General features: G+C 42.9%; 1 protein-coding gene across 3 annotated transcripts in view; it reads right to left on the reverse strand.

Moving 5' to 3' along the window:
* Positions 1 to 22,435: 22,435 nt before the first annotated feature.
* The window catches only part of LOC102914915 (cyclin-dependent kinase 4 inhibitor B-like), a 31,573-nt gene continuing 26,269 nt past the window's right edge, over positions 22,436 to 27,739 (reverse strand). For 2 of the 3 annotated variants that reach the window (XM_076564491.1, XM_006974056.4), the window contains exon 2: positions 24,033 to 24,644. In XM_076564491.1, the coding sequence (XP_076420606.1) occupies positions 24,306 to 24,644 (339 nt within the window). In that variant the 3' untranslated portion in view covers positions 24,033 to 24,305. Of the gene's footprint in view, positions 22,642 to 24,032; positions 24,645 to 27,739 lie in introns of those variants that run through there. The other variant, XM_015992836.3, reaches the window with a different exon arrangement.

A 27,739-nucleotide genomic window follows, 5' to 3' on the forward strand; every position in this document is an offset into this window, starting at 1 on the left:
CAAGTGTCCATGAAAATAATAGCCAACAGGAGACGTACACCGAAAAGTGAAGAGGTCTCTAGAAGAATGTCTTTCTCGCCACTGTTTTTAAACATCATAATAGAAATTTTAGGTGATGCAAGAAGATAAGGAAAAGAAATAAAACGTATAGTGATTGAGCAGAAGAAAACTTGTTTGTTCACAGGTAGCATAATTGTCTAATGTAGGAAATCCAAAAAGAATAGTATAACAAAGCTGTAGGATGCAAAATTAATGTCTGAAAGTCAAGATTTCCTGTGTACTACCAATTAACAAGTGGAAATATGAATAAAACCATGTTAACATTTACACTAGCACCCTTAAAAGTGAGACAAACATTGAGCCTGACACGGTTAAAAGCCACTGATAAAAAAAAAAAAAAGAAAAAAAAAAGAAAAAAAAAGTGAGACAAACAAATATGTAATAAAATTTAACATAATTATTAAAATATGAGGGAAGAGGGTGTTAGTGAGATGGCTCAGCAGATAAAAGCACCTGCCACACAAGCCTGACAACCTAGTTTGATCTTGGGAACACAGATTTTTTTTTTAAAGATGGATATAGTTATGGACATGTGTAATCCCACATGTAATTCCTACAGAAAGAGCAGAGGCAGACAGGAGAATCATGGGGAAGCCCAAAGGACAGATAGCCCGGAGTACTCAGCATAGCAGAAGCAACAAGAGGGTCCTGTCCTCAGCAAGGCACAGAGAAAGCATATGTCCTCCATATGTGCACTATGAAATGTGCATGCCTGCACTCACATACATCACACACACACACACACAGAGAGAGAGAGAGAGAGAGAGAGAGAGAGAGAGAGAGAGAGAGAGAGAGAGAGAGACTTAAAAATATCAAAGAGATATAAACTGAGAATATTCCATGCTTGTTTCATGCTTAAGAATACTTAGTATGGTCAAAACATCAATTTTTCTCAACTTGATTACAGATACAATAAAATACCAAAGAAAATACAAGTGAAATGTTTTATTATATTTACAAACAGCTCTCAATGTTTTTATATCAAGAGGTAAAGACTCATAATACCCAACTGCCACACAGTCATTTCCTCTGAATTGAAACATTACCTTCTGGAGAGAGGAAGAAGGCTCAGGAGTCTAAGTAAATAAAGCCCAAAAGTCCAGGAAAGCTGAAGCTTACAACATTCAAGAGGCCTCACCCCGAGGTTACAGAAGATGTCAACACTTGTTGGGGGGAGGAGACTCATGGACTGGCTGAGTTGCCTGCTGGAGACTCTCCGACCTGTTGAGCTGCCTGTGAGTTACAGGAAACATCAGGGTTCTAACTCGCTTGAGTCATCACACATGCTGAGGTAGGTCTTTTTGGTGATGCAGCTGCCTTTGAGTCATCAATCCTCTCTCCTGCTTGCTGTCCCTTCAGCTGTGGAAGAACAAGTTTGATCTGTGCTCAAAAATGTCCTTCCTGGATCCAAACACATTGAACCTGTGAAGAGCCATACATTGAGAAGAAAGGGAGCAGGATGGAAGTGATCCAAGATAACTACCCTTCAGGTCCAGCCTTTAATTCAGAAGAAGGGAAAACCCATGATCACCAGACAGGGCCTTAAAGAATGGCTCTGTATAAGAAACCACAGACATCAGGGAGTATTCAGTACTTGAACTGTTTGAATTGGGAAAAGCTTAAAGAACAATGAAAGAGCCTGTGTTGCAAAAGTGGAAAAACAATAAATGACCATCCATCCCTCCTAAGACCCAGGCTGCTCAACCTGTGGCAATCTGAAGGAATCAGTCCCTGATGGACTAGCTATTATCACATCTGACATCCCTCCACCTCTGCAGATCAGATACTAGAAAACAACAGAGAAAAAGCAGGCCTACAGAAGGAATTAGGTATGAGATTGGCAATTCTTTGTGCTCACTTCTCAGGGCCACATAGGACTGTTTTTACAGAAGCATTAGGAAAGAAACTGATTCATCAGGGATTCATACAGGACTGATATGAGGTTTATGTGGCTTTGTTGAGTCCTGTGATGTGAAAAGATCTTTATGAGTTATGAGAGTCTTTGGTAGACATGAATTATCTATATGCACATACAAACTGGATTCATAAAGTATTAAAACACACCAGAGGAGCTGAGAGAAAAAGAAAGCAGGCAGTGGGTCCCTGTCTGTGTTACTCAGAAATAAATATGGCAAGGTTTGTGCTGAGCTAGAGTATCCAGGGAAAGAATTGATGGAAAGACAGTCTGTGCCTGTGGGCATCTAGAAGCTTTTAGAGCCAGGCCAGCTGTAAAGGGGTAAAGGGAGCAAAAGACGATGTGTGTGTGGGGGAGGGGTACAAGAGATCCCCACAGCAGCTACTGCTACAGAGAAAGAGGTCTTCTGGGGGAACGGGAACCAACTCAGCTGCTCCTCTGGAGGGGTGGCCAAGGCTGCCTACAAATGAAGACCATACATACATAGTTATCAGAGATCCCATGTCAAATTATAGACTTATTAGTCCCCTACTAACGTGCAAAACTCTTAGGCTTTGGTGGATACTGAAGCCATGGGTACTTTAATTCATGGTGGCTCCCTAAAGCACCAGGAAATACGGGTATCAAAGGATGAAATAGGGATAGAACAGTATGTGTAAAATATATATATATATATATATATATTACACTTGTCTGGTGGGCAAGTGTAATATCTTCCCTACCTCCAAAAACAATATGCATCTCTCTACTGCAAGTTCTGGGAGTTGGTGCATTGTTGAGGCACACCCTGCATACTACTGTTGGTGAGTTTTGCCTGAGGATAGAAACTGTGAAGGCAGGCAGGCATACTTGATTGGGCAAGATGGGAACTTGTAGGGCTGCCTATCCTTATTAGGGTAGTGAATACGACCGAGTATGGACTGCCTAGGGGCTGTAATGAAAATACAGAAACCATGAAGGAGATAGAAAGGGTGGGGCTTATTTGCCCAGCCCAAAGTCCTTTCAACAGCCTAGAAAAGTGCATCACAGGTGTTCAGTGCACAACTTGAAATCAGTTCCACTGGGGATTCTCGCCCAGCACCGGTCTTATTGTTTGTATGACCTTGGGGGGCACTCATCAGTCTTATAAATGTGGCAAACTTCCCGAGTCTTCAGAGTCTCTCTTCTCCTTCCAAAGAGAAAATATTTCAATTTAGAGGGACCAGCTACACAAGTATGCTGGGACAAGCAAACCGGATAGCTGAGATCCAAATGTTAAATTTAAGGAGTGTTTCAGGTCAGTAGTTAAACACATACATTATTTAAAAAATGTTTTATTTTGTTTTTGTTTTTGTTTTTCTAGACAGAGTTTCTCTGTGTAGCCCTAGCTGTCCTGGAATTTGCTTTGTAGACCAGGATGATCTTGAACTCAGAGATCCACCTGCCTCTGCCTCCCAAGTGCTGAGATTAAAGACATACATAACCATGCCCAAATAAATTTAAGCCATACAAAATTAATTAAATCATTAGAAACAAAAGGAGCAAATACTAGACACATTACTTCCCAATTATTTTACTGTTATATAGCCTTTGGCTCTTTTGTCTATTTTATCTATAAAGCAGAAATGGTGTGATGTCACTCAATTGATATGCTACAATAAGCCATGGCTGCAGTATGTGTGTCATAGGATTAAAAAAACACAAAACAATAGATATTGGGTGGGGAATACAGCTCAGTGGTACAGTGACTGCCTACCATGGTTGAGACTCTGCATTTGAATCCCAGCAACACAGACAGACAGACAAACAGACAGACAGACACACACACACACACACACACACACACACACACACACACACACACACACACTTCCCTCCCCATTCCATATGAATATCAAGGCAAATTCTATCGAAAACAGAACCTTTTCACTATGGGCTTCTACAACCCCAGCGTGTTACCAGTGTTTCTTCATCCAATCAAGTATGAAGATGTTGAAAACAGTAAGAGTTAAAAGCCAATTAGATATATTAATTGGAATCTGTTATGTACTGTACTGTGTTCCCCTATGAATCTTATGTTAAAGTTAGATTTCTCCATGTAACTGTATTTGGTATAGGTTGTTCAAAGAGGTCACTATGGCTAAATGAAGTAAAGTTAAATTTTGGGTTCTTAGTCTAAAATGTGTCTCAGCAGTTAGGAGCACTTCCTGTTCTTCCAGAGGACTAGAATTTGGGTCCTGGAACTCACATTAACTGGCTCACAACTCTATAACTCCAGTTCCAGGGGATCCAGTGCCTCATGTACATGTACTCAGATGAAGACACACTCACAAGCATCTACACATAATTTAAAATATTTTTAACTTTATTTGTTCTTTGTGTCTTTCACATCATACATCTAGATCCTATGCATTTCCCATCCCTTCACATCCACCCTCTGCCCTTGCAACCTCCCCCCAAAAAAATAAAATAAAATAAAACTTAAGAAGGGGGAAAAAAAGGAAAATCTCATCATGGAAGCTGCAGTGTGACACAGTGAGTCATGCAGTAGACACTTTTATCCATGAATCTTTATGAGCAAGTGTTCGTTGCAAAGAATCATTGGTCTGGTTGGAGGCCTCAGGTGTCTGCTACACTATTGATGCTGGGCCCTCACTGGGACTCCTCTTGGAGATCCTGTTGTTGCCCTCTGTTGTGGGGACCTGTAGCTTTGGGTCTTCAGGATCAGCCCCTTCACATACTCTGGAAGATCATAGATGGGGTGGGCCAACTCATCACATTGGTTCTAGGCCTGGATAGTGCAGGATTGGCCAGTCTGCCAGCTCTCTCCTGTCTTCACCATCAGGGTGAGTTCTCCAGCATTGTCCTCTCCAGTTTACTACTTGCAGTACTGAGCAAGGGGCGGGGCCAGCGATCCTCCTTTTATATCCTGGGGTCAGGTTGGCTCTCCCACACCTACATCTTCAGGCTAGCTCCACTGTGTTACCCAGGCAAGGTGTAGGAGCCACTCTCCCAAGTGCTGCAGCTGGTGAGGGGCAGAGACAGCTCTCCCACCTGCTACAGGCAGCAAGGGGTGTGTGGGGGAGAGGGAGACCCCACACATACCACCATATGATAGATGGGGGCGGGGCCAGATCTCCCATGCTCACATTCTCTGGGCAGTTCATTCGAAACCCCCTCCGTCATCAATAGGGTCAGCTCTACTGTGCTACCCAGGTGAGATGCAGGGTCCACTTTCCCAAGTGCTGCAGCTGCTTAGAGGGAGGGTCAGCTCTCTTACCCACCACAGGTGGCAGGGGCAAGGGGAGAGGGCATCTTTCCCTTGCCCTAAAATAGTTTTTAAAACATTTTTAATTAAGGGTTTGGAACCCAATCTAGTCTTATTGATGTCCTTTAATGACAAAAAGTAACAACAAGGGTGGTAGAGAGAGGGCATCTGACAGCAGACTGGAAAGAGCCATCCGCAAGCCAAGGAGAGAGCCCAAGGAAGAGTAACATCTCCTACAGCCTTGATCTTCCAGCCTCCAGAACTATGAGGGAGTAAACAATAATGCACTGTCAGAACTTGTTTGGCAACCGTAGGGCTCCAGTGCAGAATTTTTGCTTGTGAGTAATAGAAATCAATAAATTAACACTGGGAAGTGGAGAACCATGGGAAATCCAACTTGTTCTCTTTCTCTAATTTCCTATCTGCTATAGCCTCTCTGTTCTTCACATCTTTACTGTCTAACCTCGCTGCACCTGGGGCTTTTTAATCTAATTTAAATACACACTCAGTTCCTTGGTCACCTAAAAACCTTTCATATGCATGACTCTTCCTGGCATGGCTTAAAGAACTCTGTATTCATTTCAGAGAAGACACCAATAGGCCAAAGAAAGAATTTAGTCCAAGTCAAACTTCGTGAACCAAAAAGTTTACTGATGCTACTTTCATGGGTGTAGAGGATTAGAAGGCTGCTATGTCACTGAGACGTTCCCTGAACAACTTGTGGGAAGCTACCACATAAGCAGGGATTATTCCACACTTCCATAACATCGTGAAAGGACCTGAGTCTCCTGGGTCTCCATCTCCTGAGACTCTCTTGTTTTATTTTTTATTTTATAATTTAATTTAATTTTATATATCAGCCATGGATTCCCCTGTCCTCCCCCCCCCCCCCCGCCTTCCCTCCCCTTCCCCCATTCCCATCTCCTCCAGGGCAAAGACTCCCCTGGGGATTCAGCTCAACCTGGTAGATTCAGTCCAGACAGGTCCAGTCCCCTCCTCCCAGGCTGAGCTAAGTGTCCTTGCATAAGCCCCAGGTTCCAAACAGCCAGCTCATGCACTAAGGACTGGTCCCAGTCCCACTGCCTGGGTGCCTCCCAAACAGTTCAAGCTAATCAACTGTCTCACTTATCCAGAGGGCCTGATCCAGTTGGGGGCTCCTCAGCTATTTGTTCATAGTTCATGTGTTTCCATTAGTTTGGCTATTTGTCCCTGTGCTTTTTCCAATCTTGGTCTTAACAATTCTTGCTCATACAATCCCTCCTTTTTCTTGCCAATTGGACTCCTGGGGGTCCACCTGGGGCCTGGCCATGTATTTTTGCATCCACTTCCCTCAGTCATTGGATGAGATTTCTAGCACGACAGTTAGGGTGTTTGGCCATCCTATCACCACAGCAGGTCAGCTCAGGCATTCTCTCAACTATTGCCAGTAGTCTATTGTGGAGGTATCTTTGTGGATTTCTGGGGACCTCTCTAGCACTTTGCTTCTTCCTATTCTAATGTGGTCTTCATTTATCATGGTCTCTTATTCCTTGTTCTCCCTCTCTGTTCTTGATCCAGCTGGGATCTCCTGCTCCCCTAAGCTCTCTTTCCCTTGAACCTTGCCCTTCATTACCCCCACTCATGTCCAGGTTGTTCATGTAGATCTCATCCATTTCTCTGTCATTGGACAATCCCTGTGTCTTTCTTAAGGTCCTGTTTTCTAGGTAGCCTCCCTGGAGTTGTGAGTAACAGTCTAGTCATCTTTGTTTTACATCTATTATCCTCCTATGAGTGAGTACATACCATATTTGTCTTTCTGAGTCTGGGTTACCTCACTCAGGATGATTTTTTTTAGATCCATCCATTTGCCTGCAAACCTCATGATGTCATTGTTTTTCTCTGCTGAGTAGTATTCCATTGTGTATATGTACCACATTTTATTTATCCATTCTTCAGTTGAAGGGCATCTAGGTTGTTTCCAGGTTCTGGCTATTACAAACAATGCTGATATGAACATAGCTGAACAAGTGCCCTTGTGGTATGATTGAGCATTCCTTGGGTATATGCCCACGAGTGGTATAGCTGGGTCTTGGGGGAGATTGATTCCCAATTTTCTAAGAAAGCTTCATATTGATTTCCAAAGTGGTTGTACAAGCTTGCATTCCCACTAGCAGTGGAGGAAAGTTCCCCTTGCTCCACATCCTCTCTAGCATAAGCTGTCTTTAAGGTTTTTATCTTAGCCATTCTGACAGGCATAAGGTGGCATCTCAGAGTTGTTTTGATTTGCATTTCCCTGATGATTATGGATGTTGAGCAATTCCTTAAATGTCTTTCAGCCATTTGAGTTTCCTCTGTTGAGAATTCTCTTTTTAGTTCTATAGTCCATTTCTTAATTGGACTGTTGGGTGTTTTGATGTCTAATTTCTTCAGTTCTTTATATATTCTGGATATCAGCCCTCTGTCAGATGTGGGGTTGGTGAAGACCTTTTCCCATTCTGTAGGCTGTCGCTTTGTCTTGTTGACTGTGTCCTTTGCTCTACAAAAGCTTCTCGGTTTCAAGAGGTCCCATTGATTGATTGTTTCTCTCAGTGTTTGTGCTACTGGTGTTATATTTAGGAAGTGATCTCCTATGCCAATGCGTTCAAGGCTACTTCCTACTTTCTCTTCTATCAGGCTCAGAGTAACTGGATTTATGTTGAGGTCTTTGATCCACTTGGACTTAAGTTTTGTGCATGGTAACAGATATGGATCTATTTGCAGCCTTCTACACATTAACATCCAGTTATGCCAGCACCATTTGTTGAAGATGCTTTCTTTTTTCCATTGTACAGTTTTGGCTTCTTTGTCAAAAATTGTATGTTCATAGGTGTGGGGGAGACTCTGTTGTGAGGGATCACAACTACTGTGATTCCAGGTGACATTGGTCATATCCAACCCAGACAAAAATACTACAAAACCCTTTCTAATGCCAAATAGCCATGCATGGCTGGGGGTGCAGTATTTTACAGATGGCATAGTACATTTCCATCATCACAGACAGCAGTGAAGTATATGACATTACCAGAGACTCATTTAGCCCCCTGAATCCCTCACTTTTATGGCTTCTTTGTTAAGGCTCACATTTGTTTTTGTTTTCACAGGCTCTATTTCTTTTGTTCCTTGCCCTGCTTTTAATTGAAAGCAGATTTTTCTCTCATATAATGTATCCTGATTATGATTTTTCCTTCCCTCTACTCCTCCCACCTCCTCCCTACTCCTCTCCCATCTGGGACCAACCTTTTGCTGTCTCTCATTCGAAAACAAACAGGATTCTATGGGATAGTAACATGATAATAATACAATATAACAGATATAATATAATGATAAAACAAAAGCCAACATGTAGTAATTGGACAAAAATAAAGAAACAGGGAACCACTTGCTCACACACAGCAATACCATCCATAAAAACACTAAACTGGAAGCCATAATAGATACACAAAGGATCTATAAGGTAAAAAGAGAAAAGAAAAAAATAAATAAAAATAATATTAAAAGTGAGATAAAATTTGAAAAACAAAAAAACAAACAATAGGGAAAAAAAGGAAGAGCCCTGGCATGACATTATGAGACAAGAAACTTCTAAATATGTCACTGAGTTCATTTTCTGTTGGCCATCTATTGCTGGGCATGCAGCCGACCCTTAAGAGTAGTTTTTCCTCAGTGAGATTCCCTTGGAGGAAATGAAATTTACATTTGCAAGTGGTTATCAATTAGAGATTGGTTCTGGGCTAGGGATGGGTGTGTCTGTACACTTTTCCAGTCTGGCACAGACCTATGCAGGCCCTGTGCATGCTGCGTCATGCTCTGTGAGTTCATGTGAGCATTGATCATGCTGATTTAGAAGGCCTTGTTTTCTTGGTGTCCTCCATCTGATCTTGTTCTTACACTCTACCTCCTCTTCCATGTGGTTCCCTGAGATCTGGGGAGAGGGATTTGATAGAGATATCCTATTTAGGGCTGATTGTTCCAAGGTCTCTCACTCTCTGAATCATATCTGTCTGTGAGTCTCTTTATTTTGCTCCCATCTGCTGCAGGAGGAAGCTTCCCTGCTGATGGCTGAGCAAGGCACTGATCAATGAGTATAGCAGAATGTCATTAGGAGTCATTTTATTGCTACATGGAATTTTCTTCCTTCCTTCCTTCCTTCCTTCCTTCCTTCCTTCCTTCCTTCCTTCCTTCCTTCCTTCCTTCCTTTCTTTTTTTGAACAGTAGTATTTGGTTTTACTCCGGGCCCCTGAATTATCTAGTCTTTGGTTCTTGGTCACCCAAGCAGTGTGAGGTATGGGTTGTATGGGCCTTCAGTCAGATCAGATACTTGGCTGGTTACTTCCACAAACCTTTTGTTTATTTGTATTTTGAGACAGGATTTCTCTGCATAACAGCCCTGGCTGTCCTGGAACTCACTCTGTAGACCAGGCTGGCCTGGGACTCACAGAGATCCTCCTGCCTCTGCTTCCTGAGTACTGACTGGGATTAAAGGAATGCATCACCACTGACCAGCTACTCCTATAAAGCCAATGCTTTAATTCAAAACACTAATTAGCACATTCAGAAATTTCAATGACACTTTCAAACTCCTACAGGCTCGGCTTACCTTGAGCTCTTCAAAATGAGGACAGGCATATGAACTAGATTGTATGACTGACCTTCCCACATTTTTTAAACTGTTGCCATATTGTGTGTTTAGACATATAGATCACTCCTTCTGGAAGAAGAAAACAGAGGCTACTTGAAGTTAAGGGGAGAAGGGAAGCTGGAAAACAGCCCTACTTGTATCTAATACACAATAAAAAACTGTCAGGTAATTGGTAACAGACCATACTGACCTCTAGAGTTTTTCAAAAATTACTAAGTTTTAAGAAAATTAAGAGAAAGCAAAGTTCTCTGTATGCAGACCTAAGAATGAGGAATTGTGTCTGATCACAAAACATAAGAAATGTGTCAGAATGAAGTCCAAGTATTCTATTATTAAGATGAAGTTTGACCATTGACTCCCTTCAGGACCACAAAAAACTGTACTGGTTAATGTTTATTGTCAATTTGACACAACCTAGAGTCATCTGGGAAGGGCAAACTTCATCTAAGGAACTGCCCAGGTTAGAATGACCTGTGGCCATGTCTATAACAGACTGTCTTGATTGATGATTGATGTGGGAGGGCCCAGACCACTGTGGGCAGCACCATCCCTAAGCAGGAGGGTCTGGGCTACCTAAGAAAGCTGGCTGAGCATGAGTCAGGAAGTGAGCAGCCTTCTGTCATTTCTCCTTTGGTTCCTGCTTGGGTTTCTGCTCTCACTTCCCTCCATGACTAACTATGATCTGAAAGTGTAAACAAGTAAGTTTTTCCACCCCTAAGTTGTTTTTGGTCATGGCGTTTACCACAGCAATGGGAAGCAAATGATGAAAAATACTTTCTTCAACTATTAAAAAAGAAAACAGAAGGGTGATGCTAAGAATATTTGTATAGGAACCTTTGGGTTTTGCCATGGGTTATAAGTTAGGCATTTACAAGAAGAGAACTAAGATTGTATGGAAACTTTGAATTGGAAGAAGAAATATAGAACACACTGTTAAAGACGAGGGCCATTACTTTCCAGGTAGGAAGATTCCAATGGGTATACAGACCAATGTAGACAGAATAAAACCAGATCCTAACAAAGAGCTAGGCTATTGACTGAAGAAAGTGTGTACTTCATGTCTAGAAGGCAGAAGACCAAGCCTAGATTTACTCTATCTTCTTACCATAGCTCAAGAATTATGTAATAACTACTTAGCTTGGGTTTTGCTTACAGAAAGTGTGAATAATTTTTTTCTGTTTGTTTATTTATTTATTTATTTTATTTTACAATACTATTCAGTTCTACATAACAGCCACAGATTCCCTTGTTCTCCCCCTTCCTGCCCCCCTCCCCTTCCCCCCATTCCCACCACCTCCAGATCAGGGCCACCCCCGAGGACTGAGATCGACCTGGTAGACTCAGTCCAGGCAGGTCCAGTCCCCTCCTCGCAGATTGAGCCAAGCGTCCCTGTATAAGTCCCAGGTTTCAAACAGCTATCTCATGCAGCGAGCCCAGGACCTGGTACCACTGCCTAGATGCCTCCCAAACAGATCTAGCCAATCAACTGTCTCACCTACTCAGAGGGCCTGTTCCAGTTGGGGGCCCCTCAGCCTTTGGTTCATAGTTCATGTGTTTCCATTCGTTTGGCTATTTGTCCCTGTGCTTTATCCAACCTTGATTTCAACAATTCTCGCTCATATAAACCCTCCTCTTTCTCACTAATTAGACTCCCAGCGCTCCACCCGGGGCCTAGCCATGGATGTCTGCATCCAGATTCCTCAGTACTTGGATGGGGTTTCTGGCACAACTATTAGGGTGTTTGGCCATCCCATCACCAGAGTAGGTCAGTCCCGGCTGTCTCTCAGCCATTGCCAGCAGTCTTTTGTGGGGGTATCTTTGTGGATTTCTGTGGGCCTCTTTAGCACTTTGTTTCCTCCTTTTCTCATGTGGTCTTCATTTACCATGGTCTCCTATTCCTTGTTCTCCCTCTCTGTTCTTGATCCAGGTGGGATCTCCCTCTCTCTTTCCCTCAACCCTCACCGTTCATTGCTCCCACTCATGTTCATGTAGATCTCATCCATTTCTCCGTCATTGGGTGATCCCCGTGTCTTTCTTGGGGTCCTGTTTTCCAGATAGCCTCACTGGTGATATGAGTAGCAGTCCAGTCATCCTTGTTCCACATCTAGTATTCTCCTATGAGTGAGTACATACCATATTTGTCTTTCTGAGTCTGGGTTACCTCACTCAGGATGATTTTTTTCTAGATCCATCCATTTGCCTGCAAACCTGTTTTTCTCTGCTGAGTAGTATTCCATTGTGTATATGTGCCACAATTTATTTATCCATTTTTCAGTTGAAGGTCATCTAAGTTGTTTCCAGGTTTGAAACACCAATAAGCCATGACCAAGGCAAATACCAAAGAAAAACTAGGAATTCAGACAGGTAAGAACTGCAAAACCTGCTTTAGATTCAAGATTGCTTGCTTTTTTCCTTTTCTTTTCTCTTCTTTTCCCTTCCCTTCCCTTCCCTTCCCTTCCCTTCCCTTCCCTTCCCTTCCCTTCCCTTCCCTTCCCTTCCCTTCCCTTCCCTTCCCTTCTCTTCTCTTCTCTTCTCTTTTCCTTTCTTTGGTGGAGCCTTCCTTCCTTCCTTCCTTCCTTCCTTCCTTCCTTCCTTCCTTCCTTCCTTCCTTCCTTTCTCCCTTCCTTCTTCCCCTCCTTCCTTCCTACTTTTCTTCTTTCATAGGGCAGGCTATCTTTGTGGCCTCACTATGGGCCTTGCTGTGGGCATAGTAGCCTAGGCTGGCCTTGAACTTGCAGCGGTCTTAGTGCCTCAGCCTGCCTATTCACTTTTATGTCAATGGCCTTGTGAAGGAAAGAGGTGGAGTTAAAGCCAAGACCTGATCCAGGCCAGATGTCTGATAAGAACTTTCTTGTTCCTCCAGTTCAGGACAGCTGAATTGTCCCCTCCGGGCAAGAGGGAATTAGAAACAAATTGGCCTGTCCAGATATCTGCAGCCCAGATCCACTTTGTCCAGTGAGTCATGGAATACCTGAAGCAAAATTCACTTGAGTTAGTCCTGAGTAGGAAGTACACTCTTGCTAGGCAAAACAAACATGAATTATTCTGGAGACAAGTCCTCCAATTATCTTTACAAATTTTTCAAAAACTATAACACTTTACAAAGTTTATAACAAGTTTAAAAAATATACCACTTAATGCCAACATGCATGGGAATTCACAGAAACGACTCACAAAGATTTTAGATATGAACAGCTTTTGCAGAGGCACACATGGTGGTGCACCCTTGGGACCCTAGCCTTCAAGAAGTGGTGAGAGTAAGAGGCATCCTAAGTTCACAGTCAGTCTGGCCTATATACTAAGACCATGTCTCACAAAACAAACAGGACTGGAGAGGTGGCTCAGTGGTTAAGAGCACTGACTGCTCTTCCAGAGGACCCCGGGGCAATTCCTGGCACCTACATCGTGACTCACAACTGTCTCTAACTCCAAGATCTGACACCCTCACACAGACAAACATGAAGGCAAAACACCAATGCGCAAAAAACAAAAATAAATATTTTTTTAAAAAAGAAAAGAAAAAAGATTAAAAAATAAACTAGCAACAACAACAAACTTGGGCATGCTTTCCATGATATAGTCAGCATAATGTCTTATAGCACATATCTGTGTAAGTGTCCAGCTGGAAGTGAGCTCAAGTGAGAGTGTACATCAACAAGAGAGGATACATAACTGTTGGCATAGTTACAAGATGGACTGTCAACCAAGAGTAAAAGTACAATGATACATGGGGGTGGGGAGATGGCTCAATGGTTAAGAGCACTTCTTGCTCTTCCATAGGTCCTGAGTTCAATTCCCAGCACTCACATGGTGGCTCACAACCATGTGAGTAATGTAATGAGATCTGTTGTTTTCTTCTGGCCTGCAGGCATGTATGCAGACAGACCACCATATACATAATAAATAAATAAATCTTGCCGGGTGGTGGTGGCACGTGCCTTTAATCCCAGCACTCGGGAGGCAGAGCCAGGCGGATCTCTGTGAGTTCGAGGCCAGCCTGGGCTACCAAGTGAGTCCCAGGAAAGGCGCAAAGCTACACAGAGAAACCCTGTCTCGAAAAACCAAAAAAAAAAAAAAAAGAAAAAAAGAAGAATAAATAAATCTTAAAGATAGAAAAAGAAAAGACAACACGACACAACAGTGACCAAAATAGAATCAGAAATGTAAGTGTCATGTGTAGACACTTGACACTTGGTGACTGGGCAGAGTGGTAGCTCTCTGGCCTAGCATGTGCAAAGTCCTAGGGACACTACACAGAACCAAAACATGAATAATGATGATGATAATAGTGGTAGAGTTCTAACTGACTCCAGCTCTCCCTTTGTCTTCTTTTATCCACATTCGGTGCTGCTTCCATGACTCCAACATGGCTACTATGTTCTTTCTCCCAGTCTGCAGCTTCCTCACCCCCATGCCAGATCCTTAGCATCCTGTAACACATACAGATTGGTTCACGTTGTCTCAAACCATGACATACTGCCTGTGTAGATTTTCAGGAGTTTGCAACTAGTCTCCCATATCAGACTACATATGCCTTAGGACAAGGGGCTCATTTCCTTTTTCTCTATCTTACTATGTATATTTGGTTTCATGGGGCTTATTGTACAGCTATTCAAATGGTGGAAGGATTTTATTGCAATGGCTGCATGTCTATAACCCATATCTCCAATTCACAAATGTTGTGGATAATTCAGCTAGATTTCTGGTTTCTTGGGGAAATTTCTCAGAAAGGGGCATTTATTTTTTCCTAGTGGGAGATATCTTAGCAATCAGGCCAAAGTGGGGGTTTACACAAAGATAGAAAACCAAGGATAAAGAAGTCATCAGAATGAAGGCAGTATAACAGGAATCTTAGAAGGTCTTATTAATAAAAACCTGGAGCCAGATATTGGGGTAAAAAGCTGACGGATCAGAAAAGCATAAAGAAGCTAGCCACGTTCTTACCACTTAGAGGTCCTCTGCTAAAGAGAGCTACTTCCTGTATACCCACGCCTATATGCCTTTCTGTTCTGCCATGCCAGTTCTTCTCTCCACCCAGCTACATCACTTCCTCTTCCTGCCCAGCTCTGTTGCTTCCTGTCTGTCTGTACAGACCTCCAGACCTTTATGGTCAAATAGTGTTGACATTTAAGGCTTGTGCCACCACGCCTGGCTCTGTTCCCAGTGTGGCCTTGAACTCAGAGATCCAGATGGATCCCTGCCTCACTAGTGTTAGGATTAAAGGCATGTGCTACCATTGCCTGACTTCTATGTTTAATATAGTGGCTGGCTTTTTCCTCTGATCCTCAGATAAACTTTATTGGGGGACACAGATAAAATATTATCATATTTCCCCTTTTTGTCTAATAAAAAATTCTAACTAATATAAGAAAAACTATATACAATATATACAATAAGTATAAAACTATATACAATATATACAAGCAATAAATACATCAACAATGTCTAGTCCATTGGCATTTGACAAATTCAGGAAAAAATACTTCATTATCTATCCTATTTTGGTAAGTCTAAAATGTGCCTAACTTATATTACCAATCAAAAACTTTCTTTTGATGTCTTTCAAACTTATACACTTTATACTTCTTAGTAAGTTTCTTTTCTGAATTTCTTTTTTTTTTTTTTTTTTTTTTTTTTGGTTTTTCGAGACAGGGTTTCTCTGTGTAGCTTTGCGCCTTTCCTGGGACTCACTTGGTAGCCCAAGCTGGCCTCGAACTCACAGAAATCCGCCTGGCTCTGCCTCCCGAGTGCTGGGATTAAAGGCGTGCGCCACCACCGCCCGGCTCTTTTCTGAATTTCTTAACAAAGAAAACTATAACTATCTAATCTTCAACTCCCTCAGAGACCCAAGAAGGAAATGATATTACCTAGTAAAATAGGAAGTACAAACAAATGACTTCCAAAAAGTGTGCATTATGACAGAAAACAGCCAGTTTCCTGGACAGTCTGGACAAGGTTTCTCTGCAGCATTGGGGCATCATCTTTGGCCTACAGACTTAGCATATCTGACAGACTCATCTGTGAAGCAGGATTTTCTAAAAAGTCTTCCTACCTTTTCTTGGCAAGGATCAACAGTCCTTTGTTTTGTGTCCTGCTTGTCTATTTTTGACAGCATACTGTCAGCAGTGTAGGCAAGAGCACTTTGTTGCCCAGTGGCTAATTTTTGCCACAGTGAAAGTAAACTCCATATGGAGATTCTTCACTGCCCATCATCTTCTCTGAAGTAGATTGGTGCTGCCATGTCTCATAGTCAAAAAAGAAAGAAAAAGAAAAGAAAAAAAGAAAAAGAAAATATCTATGTTATTAAAATATCTTAAATGCCATATTCTGTAGATCTCTAAAGGATTTGAAGATGACCTGTCTATCTAAAATATATCTCTGCTTGACCTTGAAAACATACCTAATGTGGCTACAAGTTTGATTGTAATGTCTAACCACTAGCTTTCATTTCTTTATATCCTAATAGTTGGTAATAATAACTTTCAAGGATTAGCAATTTGCGTTACATTGTTAAATGAGCTGTACAGGTACAAAACCTTAAACAAGAGCAGAAATATAAGTACAGTATTTTCTAACAAAATCAGTTTCAAATTGATACTTGATTTGTATACAATATGCAATATACAAAAATTCAATTCAATCCAATGTAAAATACTTAAAATTAGTAGTTGCTGTCTAAAATTAGATTCAATAATCTACCTTTTTATCTTATCATATCTATATAAATCAATTGGTAGCAATATACATAGTTTGTATATAATATACAAAAAATTCAATCCAATGTAAAATAATTAAAACTAGTAGTTGCCTTTTAAAAGAAGATTCAATAATCTACCTTTTTTTTATTTTATTTATTTATTTTTTTTAAAGATTTTTTTTATTTATTATGAATACAGAGGAGGGAGCCAGATCTCATTACAGAGTGAGATCTCATTACAGTGAGCCACCATGTGGTTGCTGGGAATTGAACTCAGGACCTCTGGAAGAGCAGCCAGTGCTCTTAACCTCTGAGCCATCTCTCCAGCCCATCAATAATCTACCTTTTTATCTATATCATATATATATATATATATATATATATATATATGTGTGTGTGTGTGTGTGTGTGTGTGTGTGTGTGTGTGTGTGTGTGTATCCTCTCCTTTTCTCCTTTCTGAGTAGATTCAATAATCTACCTGTTATTCTATCATTTCTATATCTTTTTTTCAGAGTAGATCTAATAATCTACATCTTATTTATGGACTCTTTTTTTCCAAACAAGAACTTAAATTTAATCTTTGTTTAACCTTTTTCCTGATCATTAACAATAACAACTTGTAACCAACCATCCTAAACAATGACAATTTTCCAAAACCCATTGAAAGACCAAAAACCACCCACTCCACCTCTTGGGAATGTGGGCATTATGTTCTTAAAATTATTTCCTGCTGTTTAGGGGCAAAGGCATCTTTAGGGGATCCTGAAAAGAAAAAAAAATTTGAGTTAATTGTCAAGTCTTTGAAGAGGTAGCTGTATCATTTGTTGTCCAGTCTCTGCATAATGCAAAAATGCCAGACTTATCTCAAGTCCTTGCTCGAGTAGTCTGTGAGGCTGGATCACCTCAGCTAGCCATCTCAAAATTGTCCTGAGCAGTTTGTAGTCCAAAGCCAATCTTGGGGTGGTGTTCGTTGGCTTAGTGGTATTATTATTGTCCATGTGGAATTGTTGTTGTGGGGCCCCATCATCTTTTTGGAGACTTCAAATTTGCTGTTAGGCCTGGTCATGATTCCCTGCAGAAAACTGATAGTCAAACACAAAAACATGTACAGGCAGCTAGACAAAGCCTTTTTTCTAGAATTAGTTAGTATTCTATATGACCATTAATATGACAAAAGTTAATATATATTAATCTTATAAATTTTGATATAAAATTCATACCTTAAGAAAAGTTTTAAAGAATCAAAATAAAATCAAAGAAATATGAGATTAGTGGCAAAATAATAGTCCCTTAATTTTTATTTTCTTGAGTCCCATATCAGATGGCTCTTCTGACATGATACAGAGATTTTGCATTTTACTTTAACAAACATGCTTGGCTTTAGAGAAGGAGAGAACCATTCTCCAACTCCAAAGCTAGCTTTAATTTTTTTCTTTTTTCTTTTTTTTTGTTTCTAGAGACAGGGTTTCTCTGTGTAGTTTTGGTGCCTGTCCTGGATCTCACTCTGTAGACAAGGCTGGCCTCAAACTCACAGAGATCTGCCTGGCTCTGACTCCCAAGTGCTGGGATTAAAGGCATGCACCATTGTTGCCTGGCTGTCAGCTTTAATTTTTAATTGAACTGGGACTACATAAAGACCATTAAGTGTCTGTAGAGAAGATCAGAAACAAACATTTAAGAAGACTTATGAAATCATATATAATATACTAGTAGGCCAATTTACTCTTTTACTAGTACATTTTTTCTGGATGATTTGTCATTTTTCTTCAGATATCTCATCTGTCTAGTATTCTTCAGATTTCTTAGCCTTCATTCTCCTGAAAGACAAAAACAAAAACCCTTCCCCAAGCCTAACTTTGGAGGTTCCCTTTTGGCTAGTTATATCTGATCAAATGAAAAGCATTTTTTAGTGGTATAAGTTAATTTAAATTAGATGGTCATGCTGGTCAATGAACTATCACCTCTTCTAATTAAGAGGTCTTTCTTGTTCAAATTGAACCTTTATCAATTTTGATGGTATCCACAGCTTATCTTCTCCTGTAGAAACAAAGGCAAAACCTCCTCCCCAACATAACAACATAACATATCCTGATTTCCATTCTGAGATCAGCACATCTTTAAAATATATAGGCTGATTTAATTCTGTAGTTTTTTCTACTATCCAATGTCTCTCTACAGCTGTTGTTCCTTTCTCATTAGCACTGAGAAAATTCAAAGTTAATCGAGTATTATATAATCTGTTTTTTTGGGGGGGCAGTCCCTTTTTTAGGTTACCTTGTTTACCACAATTAAAGCATCTGACATTATTATTTTTCTTCAAACATCTTGAAATCACCTCTCCTATCCATGTATCATCATGGTCATGAGATTCAATATTAATTGTGTCCCTGATCCAGTTCTCCAAGGGTGCTCATCTGGCCTTTAATGGCCTGATGACCCTTTCTGTATGCTGCAGTGGCGTTCTCAAAAGCCCAAGATTCAATTATTACCTGTCCAGCTTCTGAATTTGGTATCATTCTATTTACTACTGAAGAGAGCCTTTGTAAGAAATCCATGAAGATTTCTTTGGGGCCCTGTATAACTTTCATAAATGACTCAATTTTCTTCCCTGCTTCTTCAATTCTGTCCCACACCTTCATGGCTGCCATGCAGCATAGAATTAGGGTTTGGTTATCATATAAACATTGTCTTTGTATATCAGTATAATCGCCTTCTCCAAGAAGTTGATCTTGGGAAATTTCCACACCTCTAGTCCTACATCATTGTTCTATAGTTTTAGCCTCCTCTTTCTACTAGGTTCTCCACTGTAACTGTGGACTGGTTTCTAGGGCAGCTGTAACCAATTCTTTTGAGTCCTGAGGGATAATTCTATTACAAGTTGACTATGAGTTTAACATCTGATTTACAAATAGAGAATGCATACCATATGATACTACAGCTTCTTTAAATCTTCTCAGATCTAACATTTCCACTGGACTCCAGTAAACTTGTACACACCCTTGAGCATTTGGCAGTTCCTGTAAGGTTACCAGGTAGATTAATGTTTGCTGTCTGGTAACCTTAGGCTGTTTTCTGTAACCATATAATTCAATGCTGAGATAGATTCACCTTTACATTCTTCTGTCTAGGTCTGAATTTCTCTATAATTTGTTTTAACAGGTTTTTCTAAAGCTTTTATCTTGGCATTCAAATTGGCCAACCTTTTTAATGCTAAAATAAAAATGATCAAACAAATAATATTCATAATTGATGTTATGTCCATCCCATCAACGTTAATCATCCTCGCATTTAATTGTTCCATTTTCAGACTGCCTAGTGTGTTATCAAACAGAGACCAAATTACTTCCACTGTAACAATGTTTTCCATTTTTTAATGTGAGAAAAAAATTCTCTGTTAACTAATTCCTCCCTTTAAGATATCTTAATTGACTCACCAAATCTGTCAACTGTGTAGAACAGTAGATGTCCAAGGGAATTTCAAAGCAGCTACATAGTGTGGTAGCAGTTTGAGATGGGAATCTAGAGAGAGCCCACCACCCACCAGTAGAGAAAAAAACCAAAGAGACTCTGGCCCATGTGGGCCTATTCTAATGCATGTGAGGTAGTGACTAGCTTGACAATTGCCAATGATAGATGATGTTCTCATACATTCAAATAGGAGGTGACATGAGAGGAAGTTACTGGAGATCACTCTTAGATAATGACCAACACAGAATCCTTCTTCCCTTCTGTGTTAGTTTCCTGCTGACACTACAATGAATATTCTAAAATCCATAAACACTTAAGACAAATAAGATGTATTGTCTTATAGTTCTGGAGTTCACAAGTGCAAAATAGATCTTACTGGGCTGCAAATCAGTGTAGAGACAGCACTCATTCTTTCTGGCCATTTTATTAACTCCCTTACAGTGAAGGAGAAATAATAAACAGTGGGGTAGCAGTGCTCCAATCTACAGTAGAGGACAGAGCGGACAGCACCCTCCCTGCAAGTTCAATAAAGAATAAGTATTTCTCTCTTGATTCTTCTGTATAGCATGGGCATACTAACTTGTTCTCCTCAGGCATTGAACCAAATCCTGGAGTTCTGACTTATTGGGGTGTGGGAGAAGGATTCCCTGACGGGGTTCTCAGGGCGAGGGAAAGAGGCAGAAGCTGAAACAGAACGATGAAAAGTTTTTGAGCAGCAGAGGTTTTGCTTTTAGAAAACAACAGAAGCAGTAACTGTTAGCTATCTGAGGTACAAGATTCAGAAATCTACTAAAGTACTGCAAGACAAATCACTCAGAGAAAAGTTCCGACGGGGAAATAATAACCCATTCACTTAAAAACGTGCTTATTTGTCTTGTCCTTGAACTTGGCTGCTCCATTGGTTTCGCCTGATCTGGAAGGGAGCGCAGCGGTGGGCGTCGACTAGCAAATGCATGAAGCGTGGCTCCGTGGAGGCTACCCCTCCTGGGCCGCCAAAAAACTCCAGAATTCTGCTTTCTGGAGTGGCTTTACCCAAGGCTCAGACCCTTCTGAGTCCTAATGGTTCTGAAGTTTCGCTGTCTGCCTGCTCCCCCCCCCCCCCCAGCCTGGTTAACTCTAGCCTTTCCCCGGGCAGGGGTATGTGTGTTGAGCTCTCAGGCGGCGGGAAGCTCAAAGCAGATTTCTACTGCCGGCTCAGTAGGCGGCTGTGCTCAGACCTCCAAGTCCACGAGGAGGAGCTGCTAAGACCTTACGGGAGGTTGCTGGCAAGGAAAAGACTGCGAACCTCCACCTCCGAGGCAGAAGCGGGGAGGGAGCACCCTACAGTTGGGGAAGGGGATCATCAAGTGATCATAGCAATGTGCTGGGACTAGATGAGGTCGTCCTTTGTACAACAAGTGTCATTTGTGATCTTCCCCCCCATCCCATGAGATCTTGGAGTTTCTTTGTGTAGCCCTGGTTGACCTGTAACTCGCACTTCTCCTGCCTCGGGATTCAAGTGGACTGAGTATAGGTGTGTGACACCCTGACCCACTTAGTGTACATTTAAAAAAAATAGGCTTACGTGATGTAGATAAAATTTTTAATAAAAGTGTAGCAGCCATGATCTGGTGAGCGTGGGTAGCAGAGCAGCAGTATTTCTGCTCTGGAGGTGCATTGCAGTCTGGGGTGTGGAGGAGCGTAGCTGGGAATCCCACCACAGGACACTGTCAGGGAACCCGGCTCAGCTAGGGTTCCCGTAGTCCTCCGCGGCCAGCCGGCAAAGGAGGCGTGAGATGCGGGGTCTGCTTTGTTACTTAAGCAAAGCACCTCGCACTACTTTGATAACTGTGGTCAGGTAATGACCAAAGACCAACTATGAAAACCCAGACTCCCTGGAATTCCCGTCCACCATCTTAAAGCACAGCTCATCTGAAGACCTGGCTTTTGTTTGATGAATCTTCTTTCTGAGATCCGGACGTGTTTGTCCGTGGTAGGAGGCATACGAAACAAAGAAATGATGTTGTTTGTGACTCAGTGAAATTGAGAATAAAATTTCTATTCTCCTGATTTTGTGTGAGGATTGGTTAGTCTCTGGCACAGTGTCCGAATAATAAATGTTGACAGAATGAGCGGATAAAAACTAATTTTTTTTTTAGTTAAGATCTACAAATTTGTTGGAAATTTTAGAAGAGTCAATGACCCTTTTGAACTCTCTTATTTCCGCTAAATGGCTGTTACTACGACAACAGTACCGGGTGGAGAGTGGGGTGGAGCACCACAGCACTGCTCACAAGAAAGGGAGTTTATTTCAAAACACTTTTTGTAAAATAATATAGAAATGAAAGCTGAAACGGGATTTGGGGGCTGGGGAAGGCAATTCTATGTTAAAAAAAAACCAGTTGACATTTTAAAAAGCATTATTTCCTTTTATTTCATTGTAAAGCAGGGTGGCCTCTAACTGCGTGCCTCAGCCTCCCACATGCTAGAACCACAGACGCGAATCGGGACCAGCCAAGCGCTGTTCTTTTTCCAGATGTGGGTCCAAGAAAGCGAACCGGGCGGGCAGGTGAGGGGTTTAGCCCTGCTCTAGGGGTGGTCCGCGAAATCCGGAGCGTCTGCGGAGAAAAGAGAGAAAACCCGCTTTAGAAAAGCAGCCGGAGGCGCCAGTCCCGCCCTGCCTCCGCGGCGCCCGGCTCCACCACCACCACCACCACCACCACCATCACGGCCAAGCTCTCCCGGTGGCTCCCGCCAGTCCCAGACCCCGGCCAGTCCCGGGTTTTCCCTTGGCTCTAAGCCGTGTCCGCAGCGTGAGCCGCCCTGGGCCTGGCCGTCCCTTCTGCTGCCGGAGAAAACCAGGACTGTGGGACAGCGGACGGGCGAATCCTGCCCGGCCTGGGGCAGCCGTGAAGAGCCGCCTCCCGGCCTCCCCGCAAGGTGCCTTCGATCTCCCCGGAGCAGAGGACCCTCGCAGTGTCCGTTTCCATCTGGTCTTCCCCGCCCACCCTCCAACCTATTAATGGCATTTTGTCACTGGTCGAACAAAATGGACGCTCCTTCTTCTAAGGTCTTCCCGGTTCCTAGCGGACCCGCCTTCGCTCGCTAGTTCCCCTCCTCGCTGCGACGGTTTCCGCTGCAGCCTCGGCACCTGCTCTCCTCACTCCGGTTCTCACAGCAGCTTCTCTAACCACTTCTTTGTCCTGACCACACTCCTCCTTTGCAAACCCACCCACTGAAAACAGGTTTCCTCCCACGCGCTCTCGGGAAGACCTCTGCGCTCGGAGGGATCGGACCCACCCGGGGCCTCCCTCTTCTTGCTGGCAGCTTGTGTTCTGTAACCCGCAGGCAACACTCCCACGTCCAGAGGGCCATGCTAGCATCTTCTCAGTCATGTTTTGCACTAAACATTTGAGTCATTTTCCTGTATTGCTTTATCTCATTTAAATTACAAATATTTTCTCTCCAGCAAATAAGACTTTAAACTTCATGTGTGGGGGAGAGAGGGATGGGATCCAAGAAAAGAAAGTCTTCGTGGTGGCTGAAGGCTTTGAAAGGCAAAGGAAGCTTGTACTCAATTGTGGTTTAGCCTTGTCTCCAAAAAGTGGAAAGCTTAAATTTTATTTTTAATGTGTGCGTGCGCACGCGCGCCCGGTGCTCGCGGCGGCCGGAGGAATCGAGTCCTCTGGAGCTGGAATTCCAGGCTGCTGTAAACCGCCTGAAGTGGGTGCTGGGTATCGAATTCTGCCTCAGGAAGAGCAGTGTACTCTTAACAGCTGAACCTCCAGCCATGAAATGGAAAGCTTGAAAAGACGGGAAAGAAAGAAGTCTCTTTTCCTTAGAAGGGGGGGCTGCAACATCTCCATCTCAGATACCCTCAAAACTCCCCCCAGGGGGGCGGGGTAGAAAATTTTCCACTGAGAAGGCCGAGGGCCAAGGTTGATAAAGTTGCTTTTATCAACACAGAGCTGAAGGACAGGGTCTAGAGGTTTGGAAACCGTGAAATCAGTCTGCCAGGCGAAGCTACAAAACCGAGGCTCCGTAAGTGGCAGCGAGTCCCTGCTGCTGCTCCACAGTGCGAACTGAACCCTAGACCTCTGGCCCTCCTGCCTCCCAGCCTAGGCCTTAACTGGGGGTAAGTGGGTGGGTAAAGCTGGAATTTATGGGACAGCGTTCATGTTCTCAGGATCATTTGAGTTACATCTTCTTAGGTTGTCCCACAACTTGGCTGTGTGAAGGCAGCCAGGAGACCCTGCTCAACTTTTCCATCTGTAAATGAGTTTCAGAAGCGCTCAGATTTCAAGCGGTGCTCACCTGGGGGTGCTTGAGCCGAAGCTACGCCTGCTGGCCCGCTGCCTTGGGGAGCGCTCCCAGCCGCGCGCAGATACCGCATGACATCGCGATGGCCCCGCTCCCGGGCCAAGTCCACAGGCAGGCGACCCCAGGCGTCACGCACATCCAGCCGCGCGCCCGCCTGGTGCAGTACCACCAGAGTGTCCAAGAAGCCCTCCCGCGCTGCATCGTGCACCGGTCTGGACAGAGTGGCTGGGTCCTCGCGGTTCGGTTCCGCACCGTAGAGCAGCAGCAGGTTGGCTACTTGGGCGTTGCCCATCATCATCACCTGAAAAAGTCAGAAGCAAGAGTAGAGGGGTCAAGGCCAGAGTGCGGTCAGGGCCCAAGAAAGAATCTCTATTTACAAAGCCTCATCACTAACTTCCCGGTGCAGACAAACCCCAGTCACCAGGTTCTACCCTTTAAGGGCTTCCAGTACCAGCTCGCTGCTCCCGTCTCATCTCTTCCATTCTTACACACAGATTTCCTCTGCTTTCATGGTGCTCAAACTCCTGTAGAACGTCACCAGGGGCGAAGACACTGCACTTGCCTCATTTGAGACAACTACGATTGTGTGATTACTAAAGTGGTTGGCAAAAGAGACAAACCAGAGAGGCTCTCGGCGGCGTTTGAGAGCACTGGCTGCTCTTCCAGAGGTGCTGAGTTCAATTCCCAGCAACCACATGGTGGTTCACAACCATCTATAGTGGGATCTGATGCCTCCTTGTGGTATAAAGTCAATAGAGTGCTCATATACATAAAATAAATACGTATTTTTTTTTTAAAAAAAGACAACCACAATTCTCCCGAACTTTTGTCTTCCTAGAATGTTATACTTAGATTCTTTGAAGTCTAAAATGAGAAAGTCTAACATGTCCCTAAAATATTAATGTTCCCTCCCGATCTTAAGTTATTAATCCCCTAAACTTCGAATATATTTTAGAAAGAAGAGAGTGTGTAGACATCACTATATTAAGGATTTTGAGATACATTATCCTGGACTACCAGAGTAGACTAATTGTTATCACAAATATCCTGCCAAAGAGAAGATGTAAGCAGGGACGAAGAGGTCAGAGAAAAGATGCAGGAGCCCTGGGCTGACAGCGACTGAAACTGGGAAAAAGGAAACAGATTCTGGTTTATAGTCTTCTAAAGGAATGAAGCCCCATGGCTCACGTTAGACTTCCAGCTCCCATAATTACATGATGATAATTTTGTGTTTGTTTTAGTCATTAAATGTGTGCTAATTGGGGGGAATGCTTGCCTAGTGTTTTAGTTTGCTTTCTATTGCTGTGAGGAAGACCTTGACCCAGAGTATTTGGGGGAAGAAAGGTATCACAGTTCATCATTGAGGGAAGCCAAGCCAGGAACCTGCACAGGAACCTGCAGGGAGGAACTGAAGCCCAGAGATAGAGGAATGCTCTCACTGGCTTGCTCAGCTTCCTTTTTTATGCAACTCAGACCTGCCCAGGGGTGGCACTGCCCACACTGGGCTGGATCCTCTCACATCAGAAATCAAGGAAATGCCCCCAAAGACTTGACCACAGGCCAATCTGATGGAAGCATTTTCTTAATTAAGATACCCTCTTTCCAAATTACTCTAGTTCGTCATGTGGGCCATAAAAGCAACTATAAGAGCTTACATGTTCAGGAAACTCTGGGTTCAAACTCCAACCCTGCATAAATCCTGCATATCTGTATTCTCAGCAACCATGGGGTAGAGGAAGGGGATTAGAACTTTACCTACACATACATACCAAGTTGGAAGCTAGACTCTGAGCTGTCTAATTTTTTTTATTTTTTATTTTATTATTATTATTTTTTTTACAAACTAAAGGAGGGAAGGTGGAGAAGAACTGGGAGGGAAACTGTAATTAGGATATGGTATGTGAGAAAAAATTTTCAATAAAAGAAAAAATTGTTAGAATAGTAATAAAACAAGACACTTCTTAAGTTTAAAATTTGAAAGGCTAGCTGTCAATCCTCCTGGTACAATCCCCTTCCCAAAAAACTATAATTACAGGGCTGCTCTTTTTTTTTTTTCATTTTTCTTTATTAAGAAAATTTCTACTCACTCTACATACCACTCACAGATCCTCCTCCCTCCTCCCACTCTCCAAACCTCCCTCCCAAGCCACCCCACATCCCCACATCTCCCAAATGAAGGTCTCCCATGTGGAGTCAACAGAGGCACACTGAGCCTAGGAAGGTCCAAGCCCCTCCCCATTGCACCAAGGCTGCACAAGGCATCACACCACTGGCACTGGGCTCCCAAAAGCCTGCCCATGCACCAGGGATGGATCCTGATCCCCCTGCCTGGGTGCCGCCCAAACAGTTCAAGCCAAACAACCATCTTCCATATACACAGGGCCTAGTCCATTCCCATGGGGCCTCCACAGCCTCCAGTCTACAGTTCATGGGCTTCCACTAGTGTGGCGGGTCATCTCTGTATGTCCTCCCATCATGATCTCGACATCCCCTGCCTGCAGAATCTCTCCTCTCTCTCATCAACTGGATTCCTGGAGCTCAGCCTGGTGCCTTGCTGTGGATCACTGCATCTGCCTCCATCAGTCACTGGACAAAGGCTCTGTGATAATGGTTAGGGTATTCACTAGACTGGTCTCCAAAGTAGACCAGTCCAGGCACTCTCTAGACCGCTGCCAGCACTCCAAGGTGGGGTCATTCTTGTGGATTCCTGGGAGCCTCCCAGGCACCCTGCCTCTTTCTATTCCCATGATGTCCTCATCTATCATGATATCTCCCTCCCTGCCCTCCCACTCTGTCCCTGTTCCAGCTCGACCCTCCCATTTCCCTATGTTCTCATCCCTCCCCTCCCAGTCTGCTCATGTAGATCTCATCCACTTCTTCTCTGGGACAGGCCTGTTCTTGATTCCTAAACTGTCTTGGAAATAAAACCATTCCTAAACCAAGTGGCCAACACCTTTTATCCCAGCACTCAGGAGACAGAGGCAGGTAGATCTCTGTGAGTTCGAGGTCAACCTGGTCCACAGAGCAAGTTCCAGGGCAGTGAAGGCTACATAGAGAACCCTGTCTCAAAAAACCAATAATAGTAATAAATAAATTAAGCCATTCCCATAGAGGATACACTGAACTCAACCCAAGGCTTTGTGTACACCAAGCATATATGTGGTGTAGATGTACATTCAGGCAAAACACCTATACACAATAGATTAATGAAGAGCCCAGCTAGATATAAGCTAAGCAGTAGTAGTTCTACTGCTAAACTAGAAGCTTGGCTTGAGGCTGGAAGTCATGCTAACAATCCCAATAGGAATGTTAACTTCAAGTCACCTGTTTGCAATTTCAATGCAAGAATAAAAGTCATATTGTATTAACTATCACATAAGACTTTCCCCACGATGT

This window comes from Peromyscus maniculatus, chromosome 2 (assembly GCF_049852395.1).
Source record: "Peromyscus maniculatus bairdii isolate BWxNUB_F1_BW_parent chromosome 2, HU_Pman_BW_mat_3.1, whole genome shotgun sequence".
NCBI classification, from domain to species: Eukaryota; Metazoa; Chordata; class Mammalia; order Rodentia; family Cricetidae; genus Peromyscus; species Peromyscus maniculatus.